The 24,767-nt window shown below is 45.9% G+C and overlaps 1 protein-coding gene across 1 annotated transcript in view; it reads right to left on the bottom strand.

The window, feature by feature from the left end:
- LOC139338966 (contactin-associated protein-like 4) overlaps window positions 1–24,767 on the bottom strand; it is an 83,493-nt gene that overhangs the window by 36,620 nt on the left and 22,106 nt on the right. The window contains exons 2-7 of the mRNA XM_070974342.1: window positions 23,326–23,436; window positions 15,821–16,014; window positions 9,639–9,786; window positions 5,573–5,776; window positions 1,401–1,573; window positions 1,171–1,308 (exon numbers count right to left, since the gene is read on the bottom strand). Coding sequence (XP_070830443.1) covers window positions 1,171–1,308; window positions 1,401–1,573; window positions 5,573–5,776; window positions 9,639–9,786; window positions 15,821–16,014; window positions 23,326–23,436 — 968 coding nt within the window. The remainder of the gene's footprint in view (window positions 1–1,170; window positions 1,309–1,400; window positions 1,574–5,572; window positions 5,777–9,638; window positions 9,787–15,820; window positions 16,015–23,325; window positions 23,437–24,767) is intronic.

The raw sequence follows: 24,767 nt of genomic DNA, 5'->3' as shown, positions 1-24,767 counted from the left end.
TAAAAGTGGTCTCTATATTAAAACGGACTATAACTTTGTTACCGTGAGAGCTTCAGAGCCTCTATTAGATCTTCAGCCACGCATGTGAATGTCTGAATTTTTGCCTCTCTGCTCTCTGATCCTTCACCGTAATGACAGACCATTCATCACAAACGTGTCAGAGTCCGGTCCACTTATTGTCATTGCAGAAACATCTAAAGGTCCTCATGAAAAAGACAGGTAAGCGTTCAAGACTAGCCATGTCTGCTCTGTCTTCTCATTGCTCACTGTCCTCGTTAAGTGCTCGTCAGCATCATTAACCAGCTAGCAGCTCTTTAGCAGTAGTAACATGATTTCCCAGAGGTGCTCTGAGCGTGTAAACACGTACAAACACACCTGCATATACACACACAACCACTCACACAGCTGTGCACCCTCACCTGTAGTTCTGTAAGCATGTGAAGGACTGGTTGGACAGGCTTCAGAGGACTCCTCACTGCGTGTCCTTGTGGTGTTTGTTAGCACGTCTTGTAATGAGCAAGTCACAAATAACACCAAGCAGTTTTATCAGCCTTTGGTGGGCCAAAATAAAGTTTGCAGAGGGCCAAATTTAGCCTGCAGATTTAATTTTAGGTGGCGCAGTTCCAGCTATTGATGCTGTATTCTCTCTCAGAGCCCAGAGAGTTTGAGGAGCTGAACATCAAAGCCCTTTGCTTCCCCCAGATGATTTATGTGATCTGTCATCGTTACGCTGGAGGAATAAAAAACAAGTCTGTGTGGTTCCACAAAAGATATGTAGGCTAGTGCTTCCTGTGTGTCCACCCTTTTGAGCTAATTGTTTATCTTTGTTCAAAACGAAACATCGGCCATTACTGAGAAGTTTTCAGCACAGAAGAGCATTTCACATATTCTGTGCTCTGTGCTGCTCAAAAGCTCAACAAAGCAGCTAGTTGGCCAAAAAATCTGTCACTTTAAGTAAGACTTTTCACATTACACGCAGTTATTTGATGAAAAAACAAGGAGGACACTGTGTTAAAGATTCATGAAGTTAGTGCTAACGTGTAGCTACCAGCGAGCTAACTACAACAGCAGTCACCTCTCTTACTACCACACATTCACATTTCCATCAGCCTGCTCTCTTCAGCCTGACAGGACAAAGTTTTCAGGATGTTCGTGGTAAAATGTACTTACCACGACAGTAACCTGGTGGTCGTTGTGTTTAGCTAACTCCATCCGGTTGAGGCCATTGTACATCAGGTTTTCCAGGCAGCCATGAAAGCCCCTCTTTGTTTCCGGGGAGCCGAGGTCCTGGACTCCCCCTACACTCAGCTGCATGGGGGCAAACAGAAATCAACATGCCAAAATGTGATTATTTTAACGCCCGTGCATGTGTTTGTACTTGTTTCTGTGTCTCTTCCCACCTTTTCTATGCCCCAGCGGCTGAACTCTGCAGGGATCTGAACCCTCTCGGTGTGTTTGTCCACAGTGAGGTTGAGCTGAGAGCTGCGCCGCTCCACCGCCAAACGGTGCCAATGCTGATCGTCCAACAGGCTTCCGAGAGAGGCGAGACGCCGGGGCTCATGGGAAGTCCTCTCTGGAAGAGGTGATGAAGAGGAGAAGAAGGAAAAAAAGTAAATATGAGGTACGAGAGGTATGAGAAGGATGAAGAGGAGGAAGACCGGTGACAAGAAGTAAGTAAGGAAGGGAACAAGGAGGGAAGAAGGGGCAGGGACAGGGGAGGATGAGGAGGGGAGGAGGAGGGAGAGAATAAAGCAGACAGAGACAAATGGACCGTTATTAAAGACAAATCACAGTGAGAAATGGAAATTACATCGAAAGTCTGTGAATCAACACATCGCCAACGTTTCATTCACACGGTCTGAAATCCACATTAAAGAGGAAGAAAAACAACCTCATGCATGAGGCACGACAACATGAACGTCTGGCTGTTTCCTCCTCGGACCACACAGCCAGACGTTGGTTTGCTGCCTCCTCATCAGCCTCCCTCTGACGACGTGACCCGGTGTCGAGGGAACGCGAGCCCGCTGACAGCGACAGCACGCCAGCCTCCGTATCCTGTCTGAGCACTTCACTTTTCTCAGCATCCCACAGAGAGGAGCGCACCGAGGTCAGCCTCTCTCCTCTCGTCAGGGACCACAGATATCTGCATATCTGCGCTGACAACTGAGGCAAATATGTGATAATGCCGAACTTGAGAAAGCGCAGAGGAAACAAAGCCAGACATCATTAATGATAGATGAGCAGCAGCCGGTCTAAATGAGCGGATCCATCCCCCCAAAGCACGGGGAGAGAAAGTTTGTGTTTCTGCTGAGGGACGAGCTGCAGAAAGAGGAGGATACAGGCGGCCATTAAAAATGGATTAGTCATTCTTCAGGGAGAGACGAGTCCAACTTCAGAGAGAACCAGAGACAGTTCGGAGGATGATGGACAAATGTATTTTGGATTCTTCAGCCCAGTTTGTGGGATGATATATTTGACTGCAGCTCGGATGAGAAAAACATCTTTGAAAGTTGGGATGTGGACCTCTGATGCAGAGGAAGTCTGTCCTGCCAACAGCTATTGTGATGAGTTATTTGATTACAGTCTGGATGAGCGGGACAGAGACAGAGAGATCAATATGAGTGGCACCAGGACAAGACTTAAAAACAAATCAGACGTACTTAATGTCATTGATTGATGGAACAATTATTTTGTAGTAGGAGGGACAGAGGAGAGGACGAGGGCCTCATGATGGAGCGTTTCACGGGACGGATGATTTGATGACCGTGTGAATGACTGGAGCGAGGAGGCGGGAATCAATATGAGCGATCACAGGGCAGACGAATAGAAAATCACTGCACGCTGATATTAACATCTCTGTCCTTCTGCCTCTGTTTGCTTTGTACTTCGATTTATTGTTGGCAGCAGAATCATCGTCAGACAGGGAGGAAACTCTGAGCCGAGTAACACTGCTGACTGGTAGCCTCCAGTCCTGCCCTGTGAACCAGCGTGCCTCTGATACTGGCTTTCTTTATCGTGACCACGGCCCGTTTTTTATGAATAAAACCTGATTTAATTTGAACCACAGCTCACATGCCCACGAGCAAGACAATAAGCTATGGGTGGAGGTGTGTGCTGGCCTGCAGACACTGTTGTACTGGTGGCAGATGGCAGCCGACCAATGAAAAGCTTCAGATAAAGTCTAAAAACTATCTAACGCTGCAAACAACTGCAGCATTTCTCCCTCATGTGAAGGAGGATGAGGCCGGCTGTGCTTGTCTCAGCATCATCATCTGTGCTTCATCATTCTACACCTGTCCTCCACACAGCATCGCCCCCTCGTATCTCGTCTGCTGCTCTATTACGGCCACTCGAAATCTGATTATGGAGGAAAACACTGACAGATATAATTATTTCAGCATTTCACTCTCATGAAACGCAAAGTCTGTCACACAATCAGCAAAATCAGGAGCTCGGTAATGATCCACAACTTGAGGGTGAGAAGTTTGTCTGGCGGGGTTTTCTTATTTATTTCTGAGTAAAACAGGTGAAGAAAATACATTTACATCACAAGCTAAAGTGTACAAACACAATGATGGCGGGGTGAAGTAGCCTTCGTTTCCTTCTGATATCCACAGTGTTTCCACTGTGGGAACTTTCCCTCAGCGTCTCAGGCGACGTCGCAAATCAGGACTGGATTCTCGTACGATCTTGCAAATCCAGCAGTCTCGCAAGGTCACGTGATTTGGACAGCAGGACTGCTTAACATGTCCTCACCTAGCTTTAGAGCCACAGCTGGTGGCGGTAAAGCAGCTCTAATGACAAGAAAACATGGAGGACGAGAGTGAAACTGGAAATGTGGAGCAGCAGGCATCAAAACCAACTGAGGGCGAAAAAGTTGTTTTAAAAGGTGAAGGAGTGTGTTCGTCTGCATAGTGGTTTGATTCCTCTGCTGTTTCTGTGCACGTCTGTGCTCAAACCTGTGTTACCGTACAGAGCGGAGTGGACCACGCGTGAGCTCAGCAGATGACCAGAATTACACAGTCCATGAAACTGGTGCGCAAACAGGAAGTGAGGACGGCGACTGAAAAAGGCTCATAGTCACTAAGAATGAAGGAAGAAGAGAACAGGAAGGATGGTTGAGAGGGAATATGAAAAGGGTGTGTGTGTCAGGGACAGAGAGACAGAAAGACAAAAAGGACAAAATGGCTTCTTCTGACGTGGAAGAGTCTGACAGTGGGACAACAGCAGCAACTACAAGAAAGAAGAGGAGGAAAAACACAGAGCAGAGAGGGGCAGAAACAGCAGAAGAAGAAGTGACGCAGAGAAGAAGAAGAGAGGCTTTTTTCCATCATTTCAACGGATGGCTTTAATTTCCTCTCACTGAGCTGCAGTCTGTCACTGCTCGCCGACGTCTTTAAGTTAGACCTCCTCCATGAGACGACACGGTGTGTTTGAAGGGGAGCAGTCTTCTAAATCACAGGTGATTCATGTGTTTCAGTGAAGCTGCTTTTCTTAAAGGTGTCACAGTCTGTCAGAGAGTCCATCAAGGTGATCCAGATGTTCCTGAGACGACTGCTACATGCGCTCAGTGTTTAAGGCGTGATACCATCTGTTCCTGATGTGACGTGACAGAGAGGGACGAAAGATGGATGGACGTGTGAGCGGTGAATGGATGAAGGAGGCGAGGATGTGGGAGCAAGAGAGAGGAAGACAGAAACGAAGACGAAGATGGATGGATGGACGGAGAAAATCTTCCAGCAGCCAGATGGGGCTCCTGATGAGAGGTGAGCCATATGGTGATGATTCAGCATGGCAGCCTGACAACCTCTGGTTTAACCCCGTTTACACACACACACACACACACACACACACACGTCTCGCTCAGTCCGGCCCTAACACATGCTACAGTGAACGGGAACCATCCATCATGGCTGTAACGAGACAGAGATGCAGCAGCGGAGCGTGAGCCAAGATTTAAACCAATCAGGCGACAGCGTGTGCGTCGCCCATCTCACCCAACCACAACCAATCTAAAGTTATTTCAGAGTGGATTATACCGTCCTGCACTTTATACAGACGTTGTGCACCAGTGCAGCCATGAAGTCCTCCATGAAGAACAAAACGTCTCTTTGCTTTGACAAACTGTTTCAGCTGAAGGTTTTTTTTCCTTTTCTGGAAATCAGACAGAGGTTGTGTGAATATTAAGCAGTAAATACCTGCTGGGTGATTCACATGGACATGTCGTGTTGCTTTGCAGTCTTCAGATAACTTCTTTTCATGCATCACAATGTTCTTCCTCTATGATTTCAGCATGTTTGACAAACCTGCTGCTGTGTCTCCTCATTTTACTTTTGTTGTGTGAAGTGTTTTCACGTGAATAAAAACATTCGTAGAGAGGGTTTCGGTACAGCTCTCCTTTCTTATGCAAATAATGCTCGTATCTTAAGTATCAGCATGCATGAGTGGCTGTGAGTGTGTGTGAATATCTGTCAGTGAGGATGAATATCTGTCAGTGAGGATGAATATCTGTCAGTGAGGATGAATATCTGTCAGTGAGGATGAGCTCGTTCGTGGATCTGCTGCGCTGTACCTCGTCTGAGCAGCAGCTGTAGCTTTCCTCTCTCGAGCTCCAGGCTGAGGCTGAGTCCTCCCTCTCCCTCTGCGTGCAGCAGTATCCCAGAATTCCTCAGGGTTTTAAACTTCAGGGAGAAGATGTCTCCGTACGTCCGCCTCAGTCCGGGACTCAACCTGTACACCAGACTGCTGCCGCCGTCCAGACTCACAACGTCAGAGGCTGGAAGACAAAGCAGAGACACAGCAGTCAAATAAACAGTTTTTCATTTTCCTTGATCCATGTCTTCATTTGTACTATTCAAAAGCATTTCTTGAATATAACTGAAGTCCAGAATCACCAACATCTGGACAGAAACGCTGCCTGCTGCTGAGACGCTGTGGTAGCAGACAGCAGGACTGAACCTGTGTCTGGTTTTTGACTTTACGTCTATAAACGTCTCGTTAGTGTGTCTCCTGCTTGCTGGATTCGGGCTGAGGTGAGGTACCAAAGCTGTAAAGAACGGACTGCACATACTGAACCACTGAAAAAGAGCAGCAGCTGAGTTCAGCATCCATTTCCTCTCCAGCCGTACGACTAATTTCTCTGACTGAACGCTTTTTTAATGAACTTGGCAAGCCTCTGACTCCTTAGCGCACAGACTCACACACAGTCACACAACCACTTGGCTTGCAGTAATGCTCTTATTGGATTGTACAGTGTATTTCCTGCTGATTACGGAGCAGCAGGATGAAGCTCCAGAGCCCTGAGTCATCCTCACTGTGCTAAGCTGGAAACAAAGTCTACTACTACTACTACGCAGTATCACACCACTGCTCGTCACTGGCGCTGTTTATAACTTGGGCTGATATGATATCTGTTAATAAACACTGAACCTACTTGCTGATGTAACATGAATCATTTGGAGTCATGCTATTGGCCACCTGAGCTGATGAGGTCCAACATTCACTCTCCTTTTAACTCACTTTTGCTCTCCACCACCTCCTGAGTCTGGCCCTTTACGACTTTAGCTGGTCGCTAACTGCGTCTGCTGTTTGGCGTCGAACGGGGAGTTAATCTGAAAAGATGCTGATGACAGCTGTCAGCCTGAACCGGAACAGTAAAGTTATGTGTCAGAAAACTGAAGAACTGAGCTGAAAGCTGCTGAAACTCTCCAGCACTGGGGACGATACAAGCAGCCATGTGTCATTAATATGAAACTATTGATTATAGATGCTTAAACTGTGACTGAACCCCTGAAGGGACCCCATAAAGGACGAGGGGGGAAATGTTTTAGATGCTAAGTTCTGCCTTATACAGAGAAATGTTTTACTTCCAGGAGCATCTCTAAGACTTCAGCCAAATCGTCCAGAAGACGTCACTCTTCATGACCTTTACTTCACCTTCACACTGTCATTTAATCTGCAGCTCTAAGAAAAAAATGTTGGAATTATTTGACTGACAGCAGTGGCGTGACGTCCTGTGGTGTTCGTTCAGTTTCCATCACAGATGTTTTTATCGTTTTTATAGGTTTGATTGATTAACTGCGATCTGTACATGTCCTCCTTCTGGTCGTATCTGTCTGAGATGCTAACTGCCAACACGCGTTAGCAAGCGTCCTGTTGCGCCGCCTCAATGACACACTGATATCCACAGTGCAATTTTCACACTGTGGTAAGCTGCGTGCGACGAACAGCTATATTTCATCTCCCTTCAGTGTATTGCATTTGTTTTCCCGAGCAGGCGTCTGCTGTGCATGCTACATTAGTTTACCACCAGGAAAACCAAGAGTCTCCCAGGCCATCCGTCACATCGGCTGATAAACATATTACACAAATGTCTCTGCTGTGTCCTTAAATAACTCCGAACCACTGCAGGCCATTTATCAGAATCCATCTTCTTCCAGAGGGGACGACGGCAAACACAGATTTAAGGGACACAAACTGGTTTTATCATAAATAACATTTCCACTTGGTGAACTAATACAGTGAATTAGTCTCAGGAGTGTCGAGTGTCATGTTTCCTCTGTGTACCCGAGTCTGGAAGTCTAAATATACAGAGTACTCTGAGCCTTCGAGTACTAGGTGGCGGTAATTGAGTGGAAGTAAAGCAAAATATTAACCTGCAGGCTACATACAGTAAAGCTGATAATTGATGAATCAACAAGTGTTTTAATTAACTTTTGGTGATTTTTACATTGATGCTACGTGTTTATTGTTTTAATAATAAATCAGCACAAATCATGTGTGAGCTGTATCGTGACAGTAGCAGAAATAAATGACATTAAGACGATAAAAGCTTTTCAATTTGGCTCTAAAAGTCGAACTATCAACCACACTGCAGCAGCAGGTCTCGTCAAACTCCACAGGCAGGCGGACAAGCACTGCGTCCACTTTCTGACTCTGGTACACGAGCAGAAGCCCAGAGGCAGTCTGGTCTGTGTACTGTGTAAGGGCAGCCAACCTGGACGAGAGCGGCACGTATTAAACTCTAAAAAGCATCAGTAGAGGAAAATCATTTGTTCACTTTTGGCCAGCGCTATGATAAATAACTGAAGAGAGAGCCGTCTGGACTCAGTACGAGATGTGAGAAGATAGAGCAGACACAGAGATGATGTAAAAGTGGCGATGGCGGCGCAAATGAAAGACAAAAAAACCCTCAACAAGCAGCGAGACACTTTAAGTCCGGCTCCTGGATCGTCTGAGGCTTAATTAAAACGAAGTCAAAGTTGGCGATCCCCTGATTTTTCCTCCAGCGCCACCGTGGAGTCGACATTTGCTCTTTTTGAGTGAAACGTCGCATCCTCGTCAGGATGCATGGTTCCAACTCTGGTGAGCTCTTCCTCTAGCGCCATCATCAGGTCATATTTAACACCTGACAAACTAATGGCATTCCCATCAGCCTCAGCTGTACATTGTGTAAAGTATTAATTAGCAACATTAGCATGCTAACAGATGAAACTGAGACAGTGAGGACTGCCTCACAGTGAGCATCTTAGCATGCTAACATTAGCATTTAGCCCAAAGCATCACTGTGCTAACATGGCTGTGGACTCTTATTCTTGTCAGAAGAATAAAAACCAGTAGAATGAGATACTTTCATCATTTACAGTGTGAAATACATATACATTCATACTGGAGGGAAAAGCTGCAAAACAGAAGATCGCTTGAGTTTTAAGATAACGCGATCTGGCAGAAGAAACCTGTTTGTTTGTGCTGTTGTCAAGTGAAATTACTGTGTGTCATCCCTTTGGTTTGTTTCATAAGAATCAGCCTTCAAAACAAACGTACTGGCTTTCTCAAAGCTTCCAGTCTGAAACCAGAAATAATACAAACAGCTGTGGATGGAAGCCCACACGCAGGCGGCCCATATGGAAATCATGTTTGCACATTGATATTTAGCGTTTGATGAATGTATTTGAGCATGTATGTCAACACGCAGAGCCGTTTTTGATATTCATGAGTATGTTGTGTTTTTATGGGGGACAATATAGAGAACAAACAGCCGTGAGGGCAGAGATCAGGCCGAAGACACCGCAGGGAATTAAAGCTGAGTGCACAAAATATTACCAACACCTGCTTCTTCAACTGCGTCATAAAGAGGAAGAGGACGGTGGAGCAGAGCTCAAGTATGTTAAATCATCATCATCAGTTTATCTGCATGTAAGTTTAAAACCACAGAATGGGAAAAAACATGACATGTTTTCTTTTAGTTGGCTGTCGATGCTGCCAATGTGCTGTGTGATCTGAGAAATTAAAGAGGAACAAAGGGAACCGTCAGCACAATATGTTTTGAGCGATACTTGTTGTTTTCGCTGCTAATAACAAGAATGAGAGTGTAAATCAATTGTGAAATATGGAAATACTTCCAAGAGAAGGCTGCCAGGGAGTGTTTGTTCTTTGTTTGTGTGGGTAATCACAAGATAATGTAACTGGCGTGATGTGAAAGGAGTGTTTCTTTTCCTCTGAACCAAATCAAACGAGTTATAGGCTGGCGAGATGTCTCTAAATCTCCCTGGAGGAGGGTAAACAAACTCAGCAGGTCATTCAGATGAAACCAGTGCCTCCAGTGCTCCAGTCAGTCCTCTGAAGAGGGTTAGACTTACTGTACGGACACCCGTAGGTCTCCAGCCGGAGTCCGATCCTCCCGCTGGGGTTCCAGTCCAGAGGAATGAGGCGGAGGAAGCGAGCGATGGCCGGCTGCTGCAGTTTGTATTGAACCACGCTGTCTGCATTACTGTTACCTGGAAAAGACTGAAAACACACAGATACAACGTTGTGAATTATGTGCCTCCTTAATTACTGCAGCCGAACTGACACAAGCAGTAAATATACTGTCTTTGAGTTCCTGTCAGAAAGGATCAGCAAGTGAGCACATTCTGCTTTATGTCTGTTTTACACAGCACCCCAACTCTGATGGATGGATGGATGGATGGATGGATGGATGGATGGATGGATGGATGGATGGATGGATGGATGGATGGATGACAGATGGATGGATGACAGATGGATGGATGGATGGATGGATGGATGGATGGACGGATGGCTGGCTGGTTGAAGATGATGGATTGCTGAATGGATGGATGGATGGATGGATGGATGGATGGATGGATGGATGGATGGATGGATGGATGGATGGATGGATGGATGATGGGTGGGTGGATGGATGGATGGTTGAAGATGATGGATTGCTGGATGGACAGATGGATGGATGGATGGATGGATGGATGGATGGATGGATGGATGGATGGATGGATGGATGGATGGACGGATGGCTGGCTGGTTGAAGATGATGGATTGCTGAATGGATGGATGGATGGATGGATGGATGGATGGATGGATGGATGGATGGATGGATGATGGGTGGGTGGATGGATGGATGGATGGATGGATGGATGGTTGAAGATGATGGATTGCTGGATGGACAGATGGATGGATGGATGGATGGATGGATGGATGGATGGATGGATGGATGGATGGACAGACGGATGGATGACAGATGGACTGATGGGTGATGGATGGAGGGATGACAGATGGACTGATGGATGATGGATGATGGATGGATGGATGGACCGACGGATGGATGACAGATGGATGGATGGATGATGGATGGAGGGATGACAGATGGATGGATGGATGGATGGATGGATGGATGATGGATGATGGATGGATGGATGGACCGACGGATGGATGACAGATGGATGATGGATGGATGGATGGATGGATGGACGGATGGATGGATGACAGATGGATGGATGATGGATGGATGGATGGACCGACGGATGGATGACAGATGGATGGATGGATGGATGGACGGACGGATGGATGGATGGATGGATGGATGGATGGATGACAGATGGATGGATGGATGATGGATGGATGGATGGATGGATGGATGGATGGATGGATGGATGGATGGACGGATGGATGGATGGATGATGGATGGATGGATGGGTGGATGGAGATGACAGTCTGCTTCAGAAGCCTTTGCTCTGTCGAGCTTCTGCTCATTAACCTGTGTTGTACTAATGGCACGCTGCTCTATACTCTGCAACATTTGGACGATGAACAGAAAAGCGATCGTCTCTCTCTGAATCTGGGCTCAATGCCCGATGCTTTGCTCTCTCTCTCTCTCTCTCTCTCTCTCCCTCTCTCTCCATCTCTCCCATCTGGCAATCCATCCTAATTACATCCCTCCCTTGAAGTTGACATGCAGGTTAACTGGCTCTCCCACCGCTGAAGAAAAGCTTAGACACATAATTAACTTATTAATTCCTCTGTAATCATGAGCGAGCGCCGTCAGATGTCCTCATATGATGGGCAGACACAACATTTTCACATATCTTACATTCATGTAAACTTATAAACTTTAGAGACAAAAAGCAGAAAACCAATATTTAAGAGATTTTTAGTTTGGTGCCTCCATCAGCAGGACGATATTGTTCAGTGCAAAGTCTGAAACCGGACCATTTTCTGCTCAGCCGACTACAGCATGTGCTTCGGTTTAGGTGATTCAAACTGCCGGGTTAGGGTCAGGGAAAGGTGGAGATGGTGGACAGTGTGCAGATGTAGGACAAGAGCAGCATCCAAAGGAAAAGGAGTGAAGTCTGCACGCTGAATTCTGCAAGCTGGCAAAAACTGAATGATGAACGTTTCGACCTTCAAAATGTCCACGTAAACAAAAAGCAGTCTGTGTGAACACACAAAGAAACAAATACTGCTAAGATCACATGATAACAGCATCAAGAGCAACATCCACCACCCAAAACTATCTACTGCACCGCAGATAAAACACATCATATCCTAAAAATAAGACCTGGACTCTTTACAGGTGAACGTGCACAGTATAAATGATACATGAGGAGTTGAGTAAATGAAGAAATAAGCATCAGGGGTCACAATATGGCACCAAAGAGGATAGTAAAGATATGTTGTCACATGGATCAACTGTAGAACTCTGTTTATTTCAGGCCACATTTAAGCTTTAATGTCATTTCAATACGGCAGAAAAATAAAAAATGGAGAATGAAATATCATGTCTGGTGCCACATGAAGGTTCTTCCTTTTTACCAGACATTCACAGTCAGTGAAAGCATTTGACTTTAAAAAAAAAGGTATTTCTTCACATTAGATTGATGCCAGCGTCATGCATCCCATGACAGAGGACCAGCTTAGCTAGCGTCCACTGTCCTACAGCGACCGACTGCCTCTTTTTGGACAGTGCAGACGGACAGAAAAACGTCCCGGCACTTGTGAATCAAAAATCTTTGTGCCAGAGAGGCAAACTCTCCAAAAATACAGTGTGAACATGTGACTGAGAGAGCATCGAAGCCCACCACAGAGTCCTCAGAAGGTGTGAAGACCAGACGAACAGAGTCCAAACTGCAGAAGAAGAAGAAGAGACACATGGCACATGGCACATGGCACATGGCACATGGCACATGGCACATCTGATGCACGCCTGTGACTCATGCTGCAGATAAAGACTGTCATTAGCAGCACAGCATTCACAAATGGAAGCAGCGGGAGTGTTTCCCTTCTCTGCACCCAACGGGTGCATCTAGAACCATCCTCTGCCTCTTCCACGGATGTGTGCGCAGGAGCCAGGAGTGAAGAAGGGTATTGTTCTTCATCGTGGGCAGATTCTCACAGAGGCTTTTCTGAGGGAAGCATCATGTCGAATGACCTTTACTTCCAAGAGAGCCCGCTCGATGGAAGGCTTGAAGAGGCTGTGGGTGACGGGGTGCTTTGGGGGATGCATTGTCAGAATTTTGGACTGATTTTTACGAGCAGTTTAACGTGCTTTCCTACACCATAATTTTGATAAGAACCCAGATGGTTAGTACCCACACTCGACATGAAATGAACGCTCTCATGAAGTAATGTGTGGGTAAGGAGAGATAAAGCCTACAAACACTGGACTGCCACCAAAGGTTCAAGGTTGGGCTCTGCAGGTCTGGCTTATGAAAGTGCTGCAGCTCAGTTTCTAAACCTTATTGAGTGTCAAAGCTTCAGCGTGCTCTCAGTCTGATTTTTGCCATGTTGACTTTCATTATTTAAACCAACACAAGAAACTATCTATTGTATAAAACTATCTAGTGTATATACTCAAGTTTTTCTCTACATCATCACATCATCAACCCTCAAAGCGCAGCCTCGTATCAGAAAAGGAAGATGTTCAGTGCCTCCTCAAAGCTATGACCCAACCGGCAGGGCTGCGACTCCACAAAGGACACTGAGCAAAGTACAGAATCTCATTACGTCCAGACAGATGATGTAAATTCTTCAACAGCAGCCTTTGATGAGCAGAGAGTGGAGGAGACAGAGAGATTAACTGTGAATGTGACAGACACCATTGGAGACAGAAATAAAGAGACAAAGACGGAGAGAAAGGAGAAGACGCAGAGAAGAGAATCAAAGGGAAATGAGAGAGACAAAATGAAAGCGAAAGAAAATCACAGGGAGAGAGTAAGAGGGAGATAAGCAGCGGGAAATGGGAAGAAGAAGTAAAGCGAAAGAGGAAATTTGAGAAGAGGAAAAAGTGAAAAAGAACACCACTTGTGTCCTCATCTCCACCCCTCCAGGCAAGAGCAAACAAACTGATAAAGAGGAGAGAGAGAATAAAGAAAAGATGGATTGCTATATTTTCAAGCACCCGCAGGCTTCTGAGAAAAAAGCAAAAGAGAGAAAAAACAGTATATTTCCTCTGCTGGTCTTCAGGCCGCTAAGCTAAGAAGATGAAGACCAGCAGACGTTGATCCAGCAGCTCCGTCCTCTGACGGACTCTGAGCTCGGAGGTTGAGGAACACTTTGAAATGTGACTGGGATTGGGCTCAGTTTATGCCGAGCGTCAGATCAACCTGTTTTTAAGCTGTGAGAAGCCTCTCTGCTCTTCCAGTGCTGAGATTAGCTGGATTCCCTCCGCTTCTAATCCAAACGTCCTCTCTGCTCGCTGTAACAAAGGTGGTTTTACCCTGCCGAGCGTCCGTGCTCGCTGTTGGTAAACTGGCTGTTTTCCATATTAGTTGCACTGTTTGAATTGGTATGAGGCCCACGAGGAGCACGCAGGAGAGAAACTCAGACAGATTCTGAACTGGCTGACACGATCCATCACTGTGTTTGCTTCCTACACAAACAAGATCCAAACTGCTTATTATTCCTGTGGCTGCAGACTGAAGCATGTACCATCACCACAGCGGGACAAACACAACACAGGCGCGATGGGGAAACGCTGAAGGGGAGTGTGTGTACCAGGAGGTGGGAGGTGAAGCCTCACCGCCTCTGCTGTGCATCTGACTGACTTCTTCATTAATCAGCTCATGGTGGTGTTTCTGCCACGCTGTTACTCATGATCAGAGCTGGAAAATGATCCATTAATGTGGAAACACTACACGTAAACATTATACTCAGGTAGAAGTAAAGGTGCTGGTGTAACAAACAAACAATAAACTTGAGTAAACACTCGACAGTTACCTCAATAGTGAGCAGTAAATTGAGATTGGGAAAGAGATTAAAAAAAAAAAAGGTTGAGAGTTAAAGAGGCAGAGCTTGAAAAAGGTGCCATTCACTGGGACAACAGGCAGGTCTATAAATCTTACTGGTCAGATGCTGGTTTCAGCCTTTAAATACTGATATGGCAACGCATGTTCTCTGAGCTCCACATATCAACTTCTGTGATGTTTACAGGGATCTTAATGGATGCTGCTTATCAATCTTGTAATATTCTAAGGCATCTGACATTTTCCTAATTTTATAAATCATTTTATGTATACGTATGTGTTTGTAATTACTGTAACTTGACATATATGATGTATGTAATTCCCTGCTGCAGGATTATTAAAGGATTCTTTTAATTTATGGGTTTCATTCTCTAGTACCAAGGCCTACACACAGTTTTTACTATGAGCAATCCTCTTTTACATTTTTACCTTGTAATAATAATTGAATAAATATATGAAAGATAACTGGTAGAAAAGGACAAGCTGCTGTCACATCCTGGTCACGCTTTATATTAAAGGTGCACATATTCTCCATGAACAAGCCACTTATTAGAATGTATATTAGGAGCACAGTTGCTCTTCATTTGTTATAATAAAGCACTTATCAGTGCTTTATTCTGGGTGTTAGGGTTATTAAGGGTTAAGGTTAGGTTATTAAGATTGTAATTCATGCACAATAACTTCCTTACTTGCTATCAATATGCAGTAATTAGGAGGGGGAACACTTAAATCATGCTCATCAATGGCCTCAATGTTGTAGAATATGGGTCTTTATGAAGACTAATAAAGAGCAGATATGCTTCTAATATGCATGCTAATAAGGATAATAAGGCACTAGTTCACGGTGAGCGTGCATAGCTTAATATAAAGTGTAAATCCCATCCTTTAACATCTTTCAAACATTTGTACCTACAGCAGCAGCAGCAGCGGTGGATATCAACGTGTTTAACCCCAAAAAGGAGAAACAAAAGTGACTCAGACTAAGTGACAAACACCCCAAAATAAAATCGCGCCCCTCGTCCGCCTCGCTGTTCACGATCTGCAGCTCCACACTTCTGCAGAGTCAGCAGCGCTGCATAGATTATAAATGAAGAGTCGTGATGAGTCGAGTTTATCCGCACAGGACAGCACAGCTCAACGCTGCATCACTTCATATAAACGACACAAAACACAACCTGACGTTCACTGATCCCAGAGCAGCCAAAACAGGACCAAAGACCAAACCTGAAGTCTGAAGGGCTGAAACAACACGTGCACACTGTTCACCGCTGACCTCAGCGTGGACTCACCCCGATACTGTCCTCCTGTCTGTACTGTTTCCAGTTGTGTCCCGTGTCGCTGAACATCAGCAGGTACGACGTCAGCCAATCAGAGCTGCCGTAGCGACCCTGAGTAGCGACGGCGGTGATCTTGGTCCGCTCGCCCAGGTCGACCTCCAACCACTGGTACCTGTCTGAGGTGAGAGGAGACCAACCTCCAGCTCCTGAGGGAGAGACGGAGAAACAGCAGCACTCACAGCGGTTTGGTTTCATCTCCAGGTGCGAGCAGATAAAACAGCACCGCTTGAACTTTAACGAAGCTGAAAGAAGAACATTTACTGAACCACAGCAGACAGCTTTAAAACCACTGAAGATACAATCAGATAGAGATCACACTTCAGGAATCGTCCTCAAGATTTCAAATGGCTCACATTTGACACACAGTAAAGGACTGAGAGCACCGCTGTTGTAAATGTTTGCATGTCTCTGAAGTGCTTTTAGACCGGTTGAAGACAGTCATCTATGCACCCGCCCTCATATTAAACGTCATCAATAAACAGGCTGCCTGTGATGTGATCGATGAACTATCAAGGACACGCGCCCTCTTTCAGCGGGTTTGTAACCTTTCTGCTGCAAAATAGCATCAACGAGGGACTCTGATGCAATATATATTTAGTAACACTGAATTAAGGCCGTGAGAGAGAGTGTGTGTGTGTGTGTGTGTGTGTGTGTGTGTGTGTGTGTGTGTGTGTGTAAAGGAAAACACTTTGTCAGGCCAAAATGAGGACTCAGAGCTCAAACACCAGATGGAAGAGGCTGCTGACCAGTGCCCCACTGAGCGCCACACACACATGCACACACACACGCACACATACACGCACACATACACGCACACACGCACGCACACATACATACATGCACACACACACGCACGCACGCACACACAGTGAAAGGCATCTTAAATGCCACTCGACTCGCAGAAAGTTAATTCTTTTATTTTTGACCTTTATTGATTCAGAGAGTCTCACTGAGAGGAAGCCTCTCCTGCAGAAACACCCTGATCACATGATCACATTCACACAGTCACACACATTCACACCTGGAAGCTGCCCAGTACGGCCACTGCCTCATCTGCTGGCTACTGGGCAGCTCCACTGGGATGTGTGGGTCACGCGGTTTTGGTAAGAAACAAAAGAGACTAGGAAAGCTACGTCGATATCTGCAGCCTCATCCTCATCATGCTGCCTTAAAGGTGCACTGTGTTGGATTCAGGAGGATCAACGGGCAGAAACATACTATCATACTCACATTTATGCTTTCAGTAGCATATAATCAGCTGAAAATAAGACCTGTTGTGTTTTCTTTACCTTAAAAAGAGAGAGCAGGTCCTCTTCCACAAGGTCTGCCATGTTGCACCACCATGTTTCTACAGCAGCCCAGAAGGGACAAACTAAGCACCGGCTCTAGAGAGCGTCTTCCACAGGGTAAGACGAGGCTAGATGCCACTAAATCCTCCACGCTGATCCATTAAATTCCTGCTGAGACTCGGCTGAGAGACGTGTCAGGCTTTGAGTTGACCCTCAGCCAATCAGGATGTCTCCAACGTCATAAACCATGTTTTCTGTGACACGGGATAAATCGTTGTGCCTTATGTTTAATTTCATTCCAAATGCACCATATTTGTCAGATTGGAGCTGCCGTGCAGCCTGTGCTGAATGCTAGATAACAGTTTAGATGGTGTCTCTGCTTGCAGGTAGTCTACAGTAATGCAGAGCTCTCTGATGGTTACTCTCGCACTGAGCATCCATATTTAAATCCACCAAGACCCTTTGGTTCACAGCAAAACCCCCAAAACTACTCGCCAGAATGTCACAGAATTATCTGGATATTCACGATCCATTAAGGATTATTTCAAATGACGCTCAGTCAGGTCAAAGGTCAGCTCAGACCAACACTTTGTTCTGTGAAAAGATATCTTGAAATCTACGGTGCAGATGTGACATGAACTGCTGGTCAGAAAAGCCGCTCGGCAGGCCGAGGAGAACAGCGCAGCAGAGGAAATGCATCAGTGTCAGTCTGGTGGCTGATCTTTAAAGAGCTAAAGGCCAAAGCTAATAAGCACTTGACTATCAGACATGTCCGCTGACGGGAGAACAGAAAGAGCAGACGCTGTGACCTTTACTCATGGAGATTACACTGCAGAGGAAAAGAGAGGGAGATCAGAGGGAAACCACTCCGACACCGAGAGATTTACTGCGTCCACCCCGTCAGTTTGACCAAACTAACATAACTGAGGTGAACTGATGGCTGGCAGTCCGAAAGCTTTCTGTCACGGCTGCCACTTTAACTCAAAGGGATCTCCCTCGTTTGTCTCCTGCGGGGTCTGACAGGCTCCAGATCAAACCACCCACTGAGCACAGCCAACAGTAATGGAGGTCAGGAGTGTGACATCACTGCTGTGATGGCCAAACGGAGGCGGGGAGGGAGCAGTAACGTCTGTCTCTGAGGTGATCCTTTACATAACGCTGTCAGACACTTAGAGGTACAGTCTCAGCCTGTCAGGGGGAAAAACAAACTTTCACAGGACGTACTCGATGGGCACATTTGCCCCAGAGGATTATGTTCGCTGCAGCCCGTTTCACTGCTGAAATGATGGCCCAGGTTTAAACATGCTGGAATCACCCTTTAAAGGTCCGGTGGGTAAGACTTAGTGACATCTAGTGGTGAGGTTGCAGAATGCACCAACTGCATCTCAAGTTACCACTTCCTTTCTAAGCCTATAGGAGAAACTGTGGGTGGCCACGAAACTGGAGCCAGTGTTTGTCCATTCTGGGCTACTGTAGAAACACGGTGATGCAATATGGCGGACTCCATGAAGAGGACCTGCTCGCTCATAAAAGAAGAGAAAAAGAGCTCATTCACTGATATGCCATCAGACAGCTACAGAGAGACACACAGGCTGAGAGAGAGACAGGTGGAGGGACAGAGAGTCAGGCAGCTTAAAGGGATAGAAAGGCATGTTACTGACAGACTGTTAGAAGTGCCAGGTCCAGAATGAGCGCTGGCCATTTGCATGAGAATACAGAGTCTGGAGGGTAATTTCAGGAGCCTGATAACATGTCAGTCTGACAGAGAGTCCAACAGGAAGCTAATGGGCTCAATGCAGCACTGACATCAGCGAGAGCACGCTGGAAAACACTGCAGGTTCTCTGCAGGTGAAGCCGGAGAGTCTGACTTTTTTCTAATGCCACGCAGCAAAAAGGGCGAGAAAGCACAACGTCTGATTTCAGGACGAGCAGATCTCATTTCCTCATATGTGACATGCACAATCTTGTCCAGCACAGTTTGTGCTATAGATGAGAGAACTTAGTCTAAGGTAACTGCTGTGAGTACGTCTCTTGAACTGAAGCTTGAGCTGACAGGAAATACACTACACTACACTTTTTGTGTCAAAGACAAAACATTTCTCTCTTGAGCTGCTAAACGCTCCACTGTGTTCACCAGCTAACCGCTAACTGCGTCTGTCAGCCGCGAGCCTTTAGGTGAAAACAGCTGCCTGGAAAACCAACGAGCTGAGAGCCTCTGAAACGCTTCGTGGAGCCGAGGCGAGCTGCACAGTCAGCTGATAACTGTCATTGTGAGCTTCCAAGGTCAGGAACAAACGTTCAGTCTCAGCTTTTAAGCCAACGTGGACAGGAAGTCTTTGAATCGCTCGGTGATTTAAACATCTACACATCTGCAACAACTGGCCTTTGTGATGAGGTTGTATCTATCTAAGCTGTTTAGCCATCGAGAGATTTGGGTTGAGGAGTGTGAATTTTGGGGATTTATTGTCTTTATTTTGACTTGGCTCATGCTACCAGAACAGCACAATGAAGGAAACAGTGCACTGACAGGAAGCGCCCGCAGAGATTTAAGTGTTACTGTGGTGGAGCTTTTTACAAGCCACAGAGGACAACAGACTACAGAGATCAATACCTGATTAGTTGGCCATTGTTACAAAGCAAGTCCCAATTTACAGGTTCCAATTAAAGTTTCGTTCCACCTTCAACTCTCACTCTTTGGGAAAACGAATACAGTGGCGCAATTATTCTTTTCAAGCCCATTCCAGCATAATTGCAGTGGTGTCACTGATAACTGTCTGCGTTGCCTCCTGAAGAAAGAAGATGTTTAAACATGAAGACTGCTATTAACATTTGGCAGGAAGACAGAGCCGGCAAAATTAGTTTGCTCAAATGAAAATGAAAACGCGAGTGCAGACGGAGTGAAACTAATCATTACAGCAGAACAGAGACTGTGCAGAGGAGCAGAAGATGGACAGGAGCAATTTAGATGGAAGGAGGGGGAGGAGAAAGGAAGAGGGGAGGTGGAAAAGGGAAATAAAATGGCATGAAGAGAAGAAGAGGGTGGAAGGTAAGAGACGTAAAAGACAGAGAAGAGGAGTGTCAACATGAAGAAAAAGAGAAAACGGATGGACAGACTGAAGGAGGAGTCATTCATCCTGCAGGTCTCTGGTAAAAGGCCATTCATCTCAAACGAACAGAGCGTTTTATGGCGTCAGCCATCAGGCCTCCACTGTGATCCACTCCATCAGGTCAAAGTCTAAAGCACAGTGTCACGTCCTCTGGTCTCTGCAGAGGGAGACAGCTGCTGGGCTTCATGAGGTGTCTCCAACAGAGACACTGGCAGAGCCGCAGCAGTGAGACACTCGTCTTTTTTCAGTTTAAACAATCTTCTTTTCACGTCCACGGACTCGTGAGGGACACGGAGAGGGCTCTAGTGATGACAGTGTCCGGCTGTCCATTGGCCTGCTGGTCCAATTTGTCCAGTATGTCGGTTTATGACCAAATACCTGCAAACTAAAGGCACTGCCATCAGCCTCACCTGAGCTTGTCTTGTAGCATTTTGAGCATGTTAGCGTGCTGATGTTGGCGTTTAAGTTCTCGCTGACGGTGAATGCAGCTGGTCAGTTTGCAGGGAACACAAACAGCGCAGCGTTCAGGGCTCACGTGTCCTGTTTGAAAGCCACTCAGATTTCCATAAAGTTCAAGTCAGCAACACATGCAATGCAAAACAAGATTTTGTGTAAATGTGGTGCTACAATAAGCCCTACCTGTAAATAACATATGCATGTAAACATTGCCTGGATGATTATTAGAATATGGGTAATCTTATGGATTTCAGCTGCAAGGCAAACTGATTAAGTCCCCTGTAAAGATGCTGTGTAGGTGCTATTCCAACACTGATAATCTCTGTTCACTTAGCGGGTAAATGAATTGAGAGCGAAGCTGCTGTGCAGAGAACAACTACAGGAGGCAGAGTGTTAGCAGCAGCAGCAGGAGATGGAAATGAGACGGCCACGTTCATTTATTCACTGATTTCCTCAGCTGGAGTTGCTATCTGGGATCCTGCACCATGAATGTTGCTGAGGAGGAAATGTGACGCACACAACTTTCCTGATCTACTTACTACATACCAGAGCAGATTAGAAGAATCCATGAATGTTTCCACAGTGCTTAAGTTATTTTTAAGCCTTTTTATTTGCTGTCAAAGCAAAAATGGAGGAGGGTAATCATGCAGTTGTGCTGCATATCATCAGTGTGTTGTCCTTTACGTTCCAGCAGTTCCTTTGCAGGGAGGTAACTTTTCATTAAAAAACCTGTTTGAATTCAAGCTATTTAGACTCTAAGTGCAAAAATAAAACTGGAGGAAGACAAGAGTGAACAAAGCTGTGCTGACTGGACGAACACTGAACCGTCTGTGCTGCAGTGTGTGCAAATATTTCAGGTTTTACACCGTAAATGATGAGGTTGTTTTCCAACTTTTTGAAAAAATGCAGCTGCCTCACCCTAGAAATATTCCTACATTGGCCACAAATCTGAGGACTCACCTGCTAGCTTCAGGAGAGGCACCAGGAACAAGAGGAGCAAAGTTAACTGTGCCTCACCTGACCGCCAAGTCAGGACACGTGATGCTGTTTTATCACACAGGGAAACAGAAAGTCTGCACTGAAGGGGGAGACACCCTCTCTGAGCGCCAACAGATGGACATCATTGGCCACATCTGCTCGTGTGACAGCCACAGCTCGCGTATCATCACACACTAACTGTGATGAAGTGATCTACTGTACTCATTCTTTAATACCAACCCTCTCAGATACACCTCATTGTGAAGGTCTCAGCTGAATTTACTGCTGCGTGCCTGGACTCCTTTTAGAAAAAGGTGTTCTTACTACAGTGAGTGAAAAGGTGAGAGTCTCACCTCTCAGTACACACGTTAAACGGTCATTCCAGCTAACCAAACAAAACACGCCAAGGTCACTGCTGACGTGCTTTGTCATCTGAGCACGCACAGAGGGGGACGCAGCAGAAAGACAGTTTCCACCTGAGAAATTCCTCAAACACTCTGTGGCTGCGCTGCATTCAGGTCCATTGGACAAACCAGCATTTCTGCCTCTTTCATGAGGGTTTCTCTGTATACTCTTGTCAAAATGCAGCTCTGCAGAAGACCTCGCTCTCATTTTAAAGGACTGAAAACCACATTCTATTTCTTTCCTTTCCAGGAAGACTGTGCGATGCAGCTGAAAGCTCTGGAAGCAGCTATAAGTGGCGGTTCTTTTTGCTTTTGGTCAAACTGTCCTAGTTTTCCATGGCGTTGTAAATATCTACTGGCCACTGCGACGTTAAGAACTTTAAAAAAGAAAAAAAAAATCATTAGTGAAAATGGTCAAAGGTCCCAGTTTCCATTAAAGAGTTTGACTGCAGGTGTTCACATATCTTTGCTATCTTTTCATATCTGACACCTTTGGCTCGCCTGTCTCTTGTAACAGTTAATGAAAGAGCAGCTAATGTCAGCAGCACTGCAGTAGACTGGCTCTGGATCAGTAAGGGGCAGCGATGAAAATTAGTTCTCACAGTCTCAACTACATGACCTGAAGTATCAGTGCGACCTCTGCCCCCTCCTGCCTACTGGCAGCTTGTAACGTCGGCAGTGCTGGAGGTGAATCAGACTCCAGCTGCACTCTGAGGTAACAGATAACCTTTAAACGTAACTCAAAGTGCTGGGGACTGTTACAGGTGGTAGAGCTCCGTCGATCCACTGTTAGCAAGAACCAAAGTCAGACCAGCAAACAAAGAGCGGACTGGCGGCATCATCAACACAAATACTGTTTGCTTCAAGCCTCGACCATCAAACTGCAGCGTTGTGCAGGCTCGGCCGCCTTCGCTCTCCCAGGTGCAGAAAATCATTCAGATCCAGATTAAACCATCCCAGCCTCCCAGCTGAATCTCAGCTTTGATGTCGGGATAAAGCGGCGAAGCTCGTTCCCTCCTCTATTGTCTCTGTTTGACTCAGATAGACCTCACAGTTCTGTGGACTGAAGGGGAAGCTCATGTCCCCTCTTAGAGGACAATCACAGGCACTACAAGCCTCAACACACTGACAGCAATAACAATAAAAGTCCAGTTAGGGATGCAGGCCGCTCAGCTTTGTTAAATAACCTGATTAAAGTCTTACTGAGGCAAACTCTTCCTCACCTTCCCTCCGGTTGAGTTTGGCGAAGCCCGGCGCGTGGCTGCTGGACAGCTGGGAGGAGCTTCTGAAGGACGATGGCGGCAGATTGGACACCAGCGCGCTGTCACACACCTCTGTCAACCAATCACAAAGCAGAAAAAAAGCACACTTAATGATGTCATTGTGATAATTTGATATGCTTAACTGCAAACAAATGCTCTGAGACTGGAAACTTCTTCTTCTTCTCCTCTCAGTGTGGAAACAGCTGATCTGACACGTCTGACATGAGAACTTATTTGGAAAGGGTGCTTCAGCCTTCAGCTCAGTGCATTACCTGGCAAAAAGCACCTCAAGTGAGAGTAAAACTTTTTAGTAAACCTGGGGAAGTTTTTGTGAATTCTGACATTTCCTTCGACTCCAGCGGTTCGAGTCAGACTGACCAAAGTCGATGCAGCAGAACCAGAGATATCAGCGGCTTTTATTCCACACGTTCCTCTTCACAAAGCAGTTTGACCACTGAGATTCAGATATGTTATCTGCATATGAAGACACAATCTGTGGGCAAGGAACAAGGTCAGCTTTCTGTTTGCACATGGCCTGGATATCTGGATAACAGATGACTACATCGGAGGACCTGCATCTTTGGATGTTGCCTCCAGAGGCTTAATCGTCCTCAGACGCAGCCAGAAGGTCCCGAGATTGATGTGAATGTAACTTCAAGCTGCTAGCCTCAAGCAGAGACGAGGAGGATGTGGAAATCTCTTAAATTTCAAACTTCGACGCCACTTGAGGCACTTCATCAGACTTCACGCAGCTCCCTCTGGAGCCCCAAAATGCTTTAAACAACTTGGCTCATATAAGCAGCTGCAGCCTCATCTGTGAGAAATATATCCAGACTTTGATGTGTGGAGCCACAGAGGGAACGGCAGTATCCTTAAACTGAAATGTTGATTGTGTCTTCATTTTTCATGACAGTTTGTTAGCTTGGATGCTCGTCTGTAGAGTAAACTCTCGTACAAAAACAAACATGCACAGAGGAAAATCATCCCCCACTCAATGAAACTCTTTCACCAGCTCAACCTCATAACTGGGTCTGAAATCTAATTATCTGATCCAAACAGCTTCAGCAAATGATCCAAATCTTCAGTGATTCATGCGGTCAAATAACAACCCTTCATACAGTGTAACTGAGCTGTAATGTAGTACATGGCTGTAATAAAGAAACTAGAGCATTCATCAGATTCCACAGCAGCATCCACTCGTCTTTGAAGAGCCAAAGAGACAAAAGTAAGAGGCTCAGAGTGGTGGGGATGGTTGAACTGAAGTACCACAACACTTATCCTGAGTGATGCGGCACTTCAGGTTCAGAAAAGCAGAATACTCGAGGTAACGGGGCAGGAGCTTCACAGTTTTTTAGCCTCGATGAACACCATTGAGCAGCTGAAGAGCAGTGGAGTTTTATCAC

Source organism: Chaetodon trifascialis, chromosome 11 (assembly GCF_039877785.1).
Source record: "Chaetodon trifascialis isolate fChaTrf1 chromosome 11, fChaTrf1.hap1, whole genome shotgun sequence".
Classification (NCBI taxonomy): domain Eukaryota; kingdom Metazoa; phylum Chordata; class Actinopteri; order Chaetodontiformes; family Chaetodontidae; genus Chaetodon; species Chaetodon trifascialis.
This window is presented reverse-complemented; position numbering and strand designations above follow the sequence as displayed.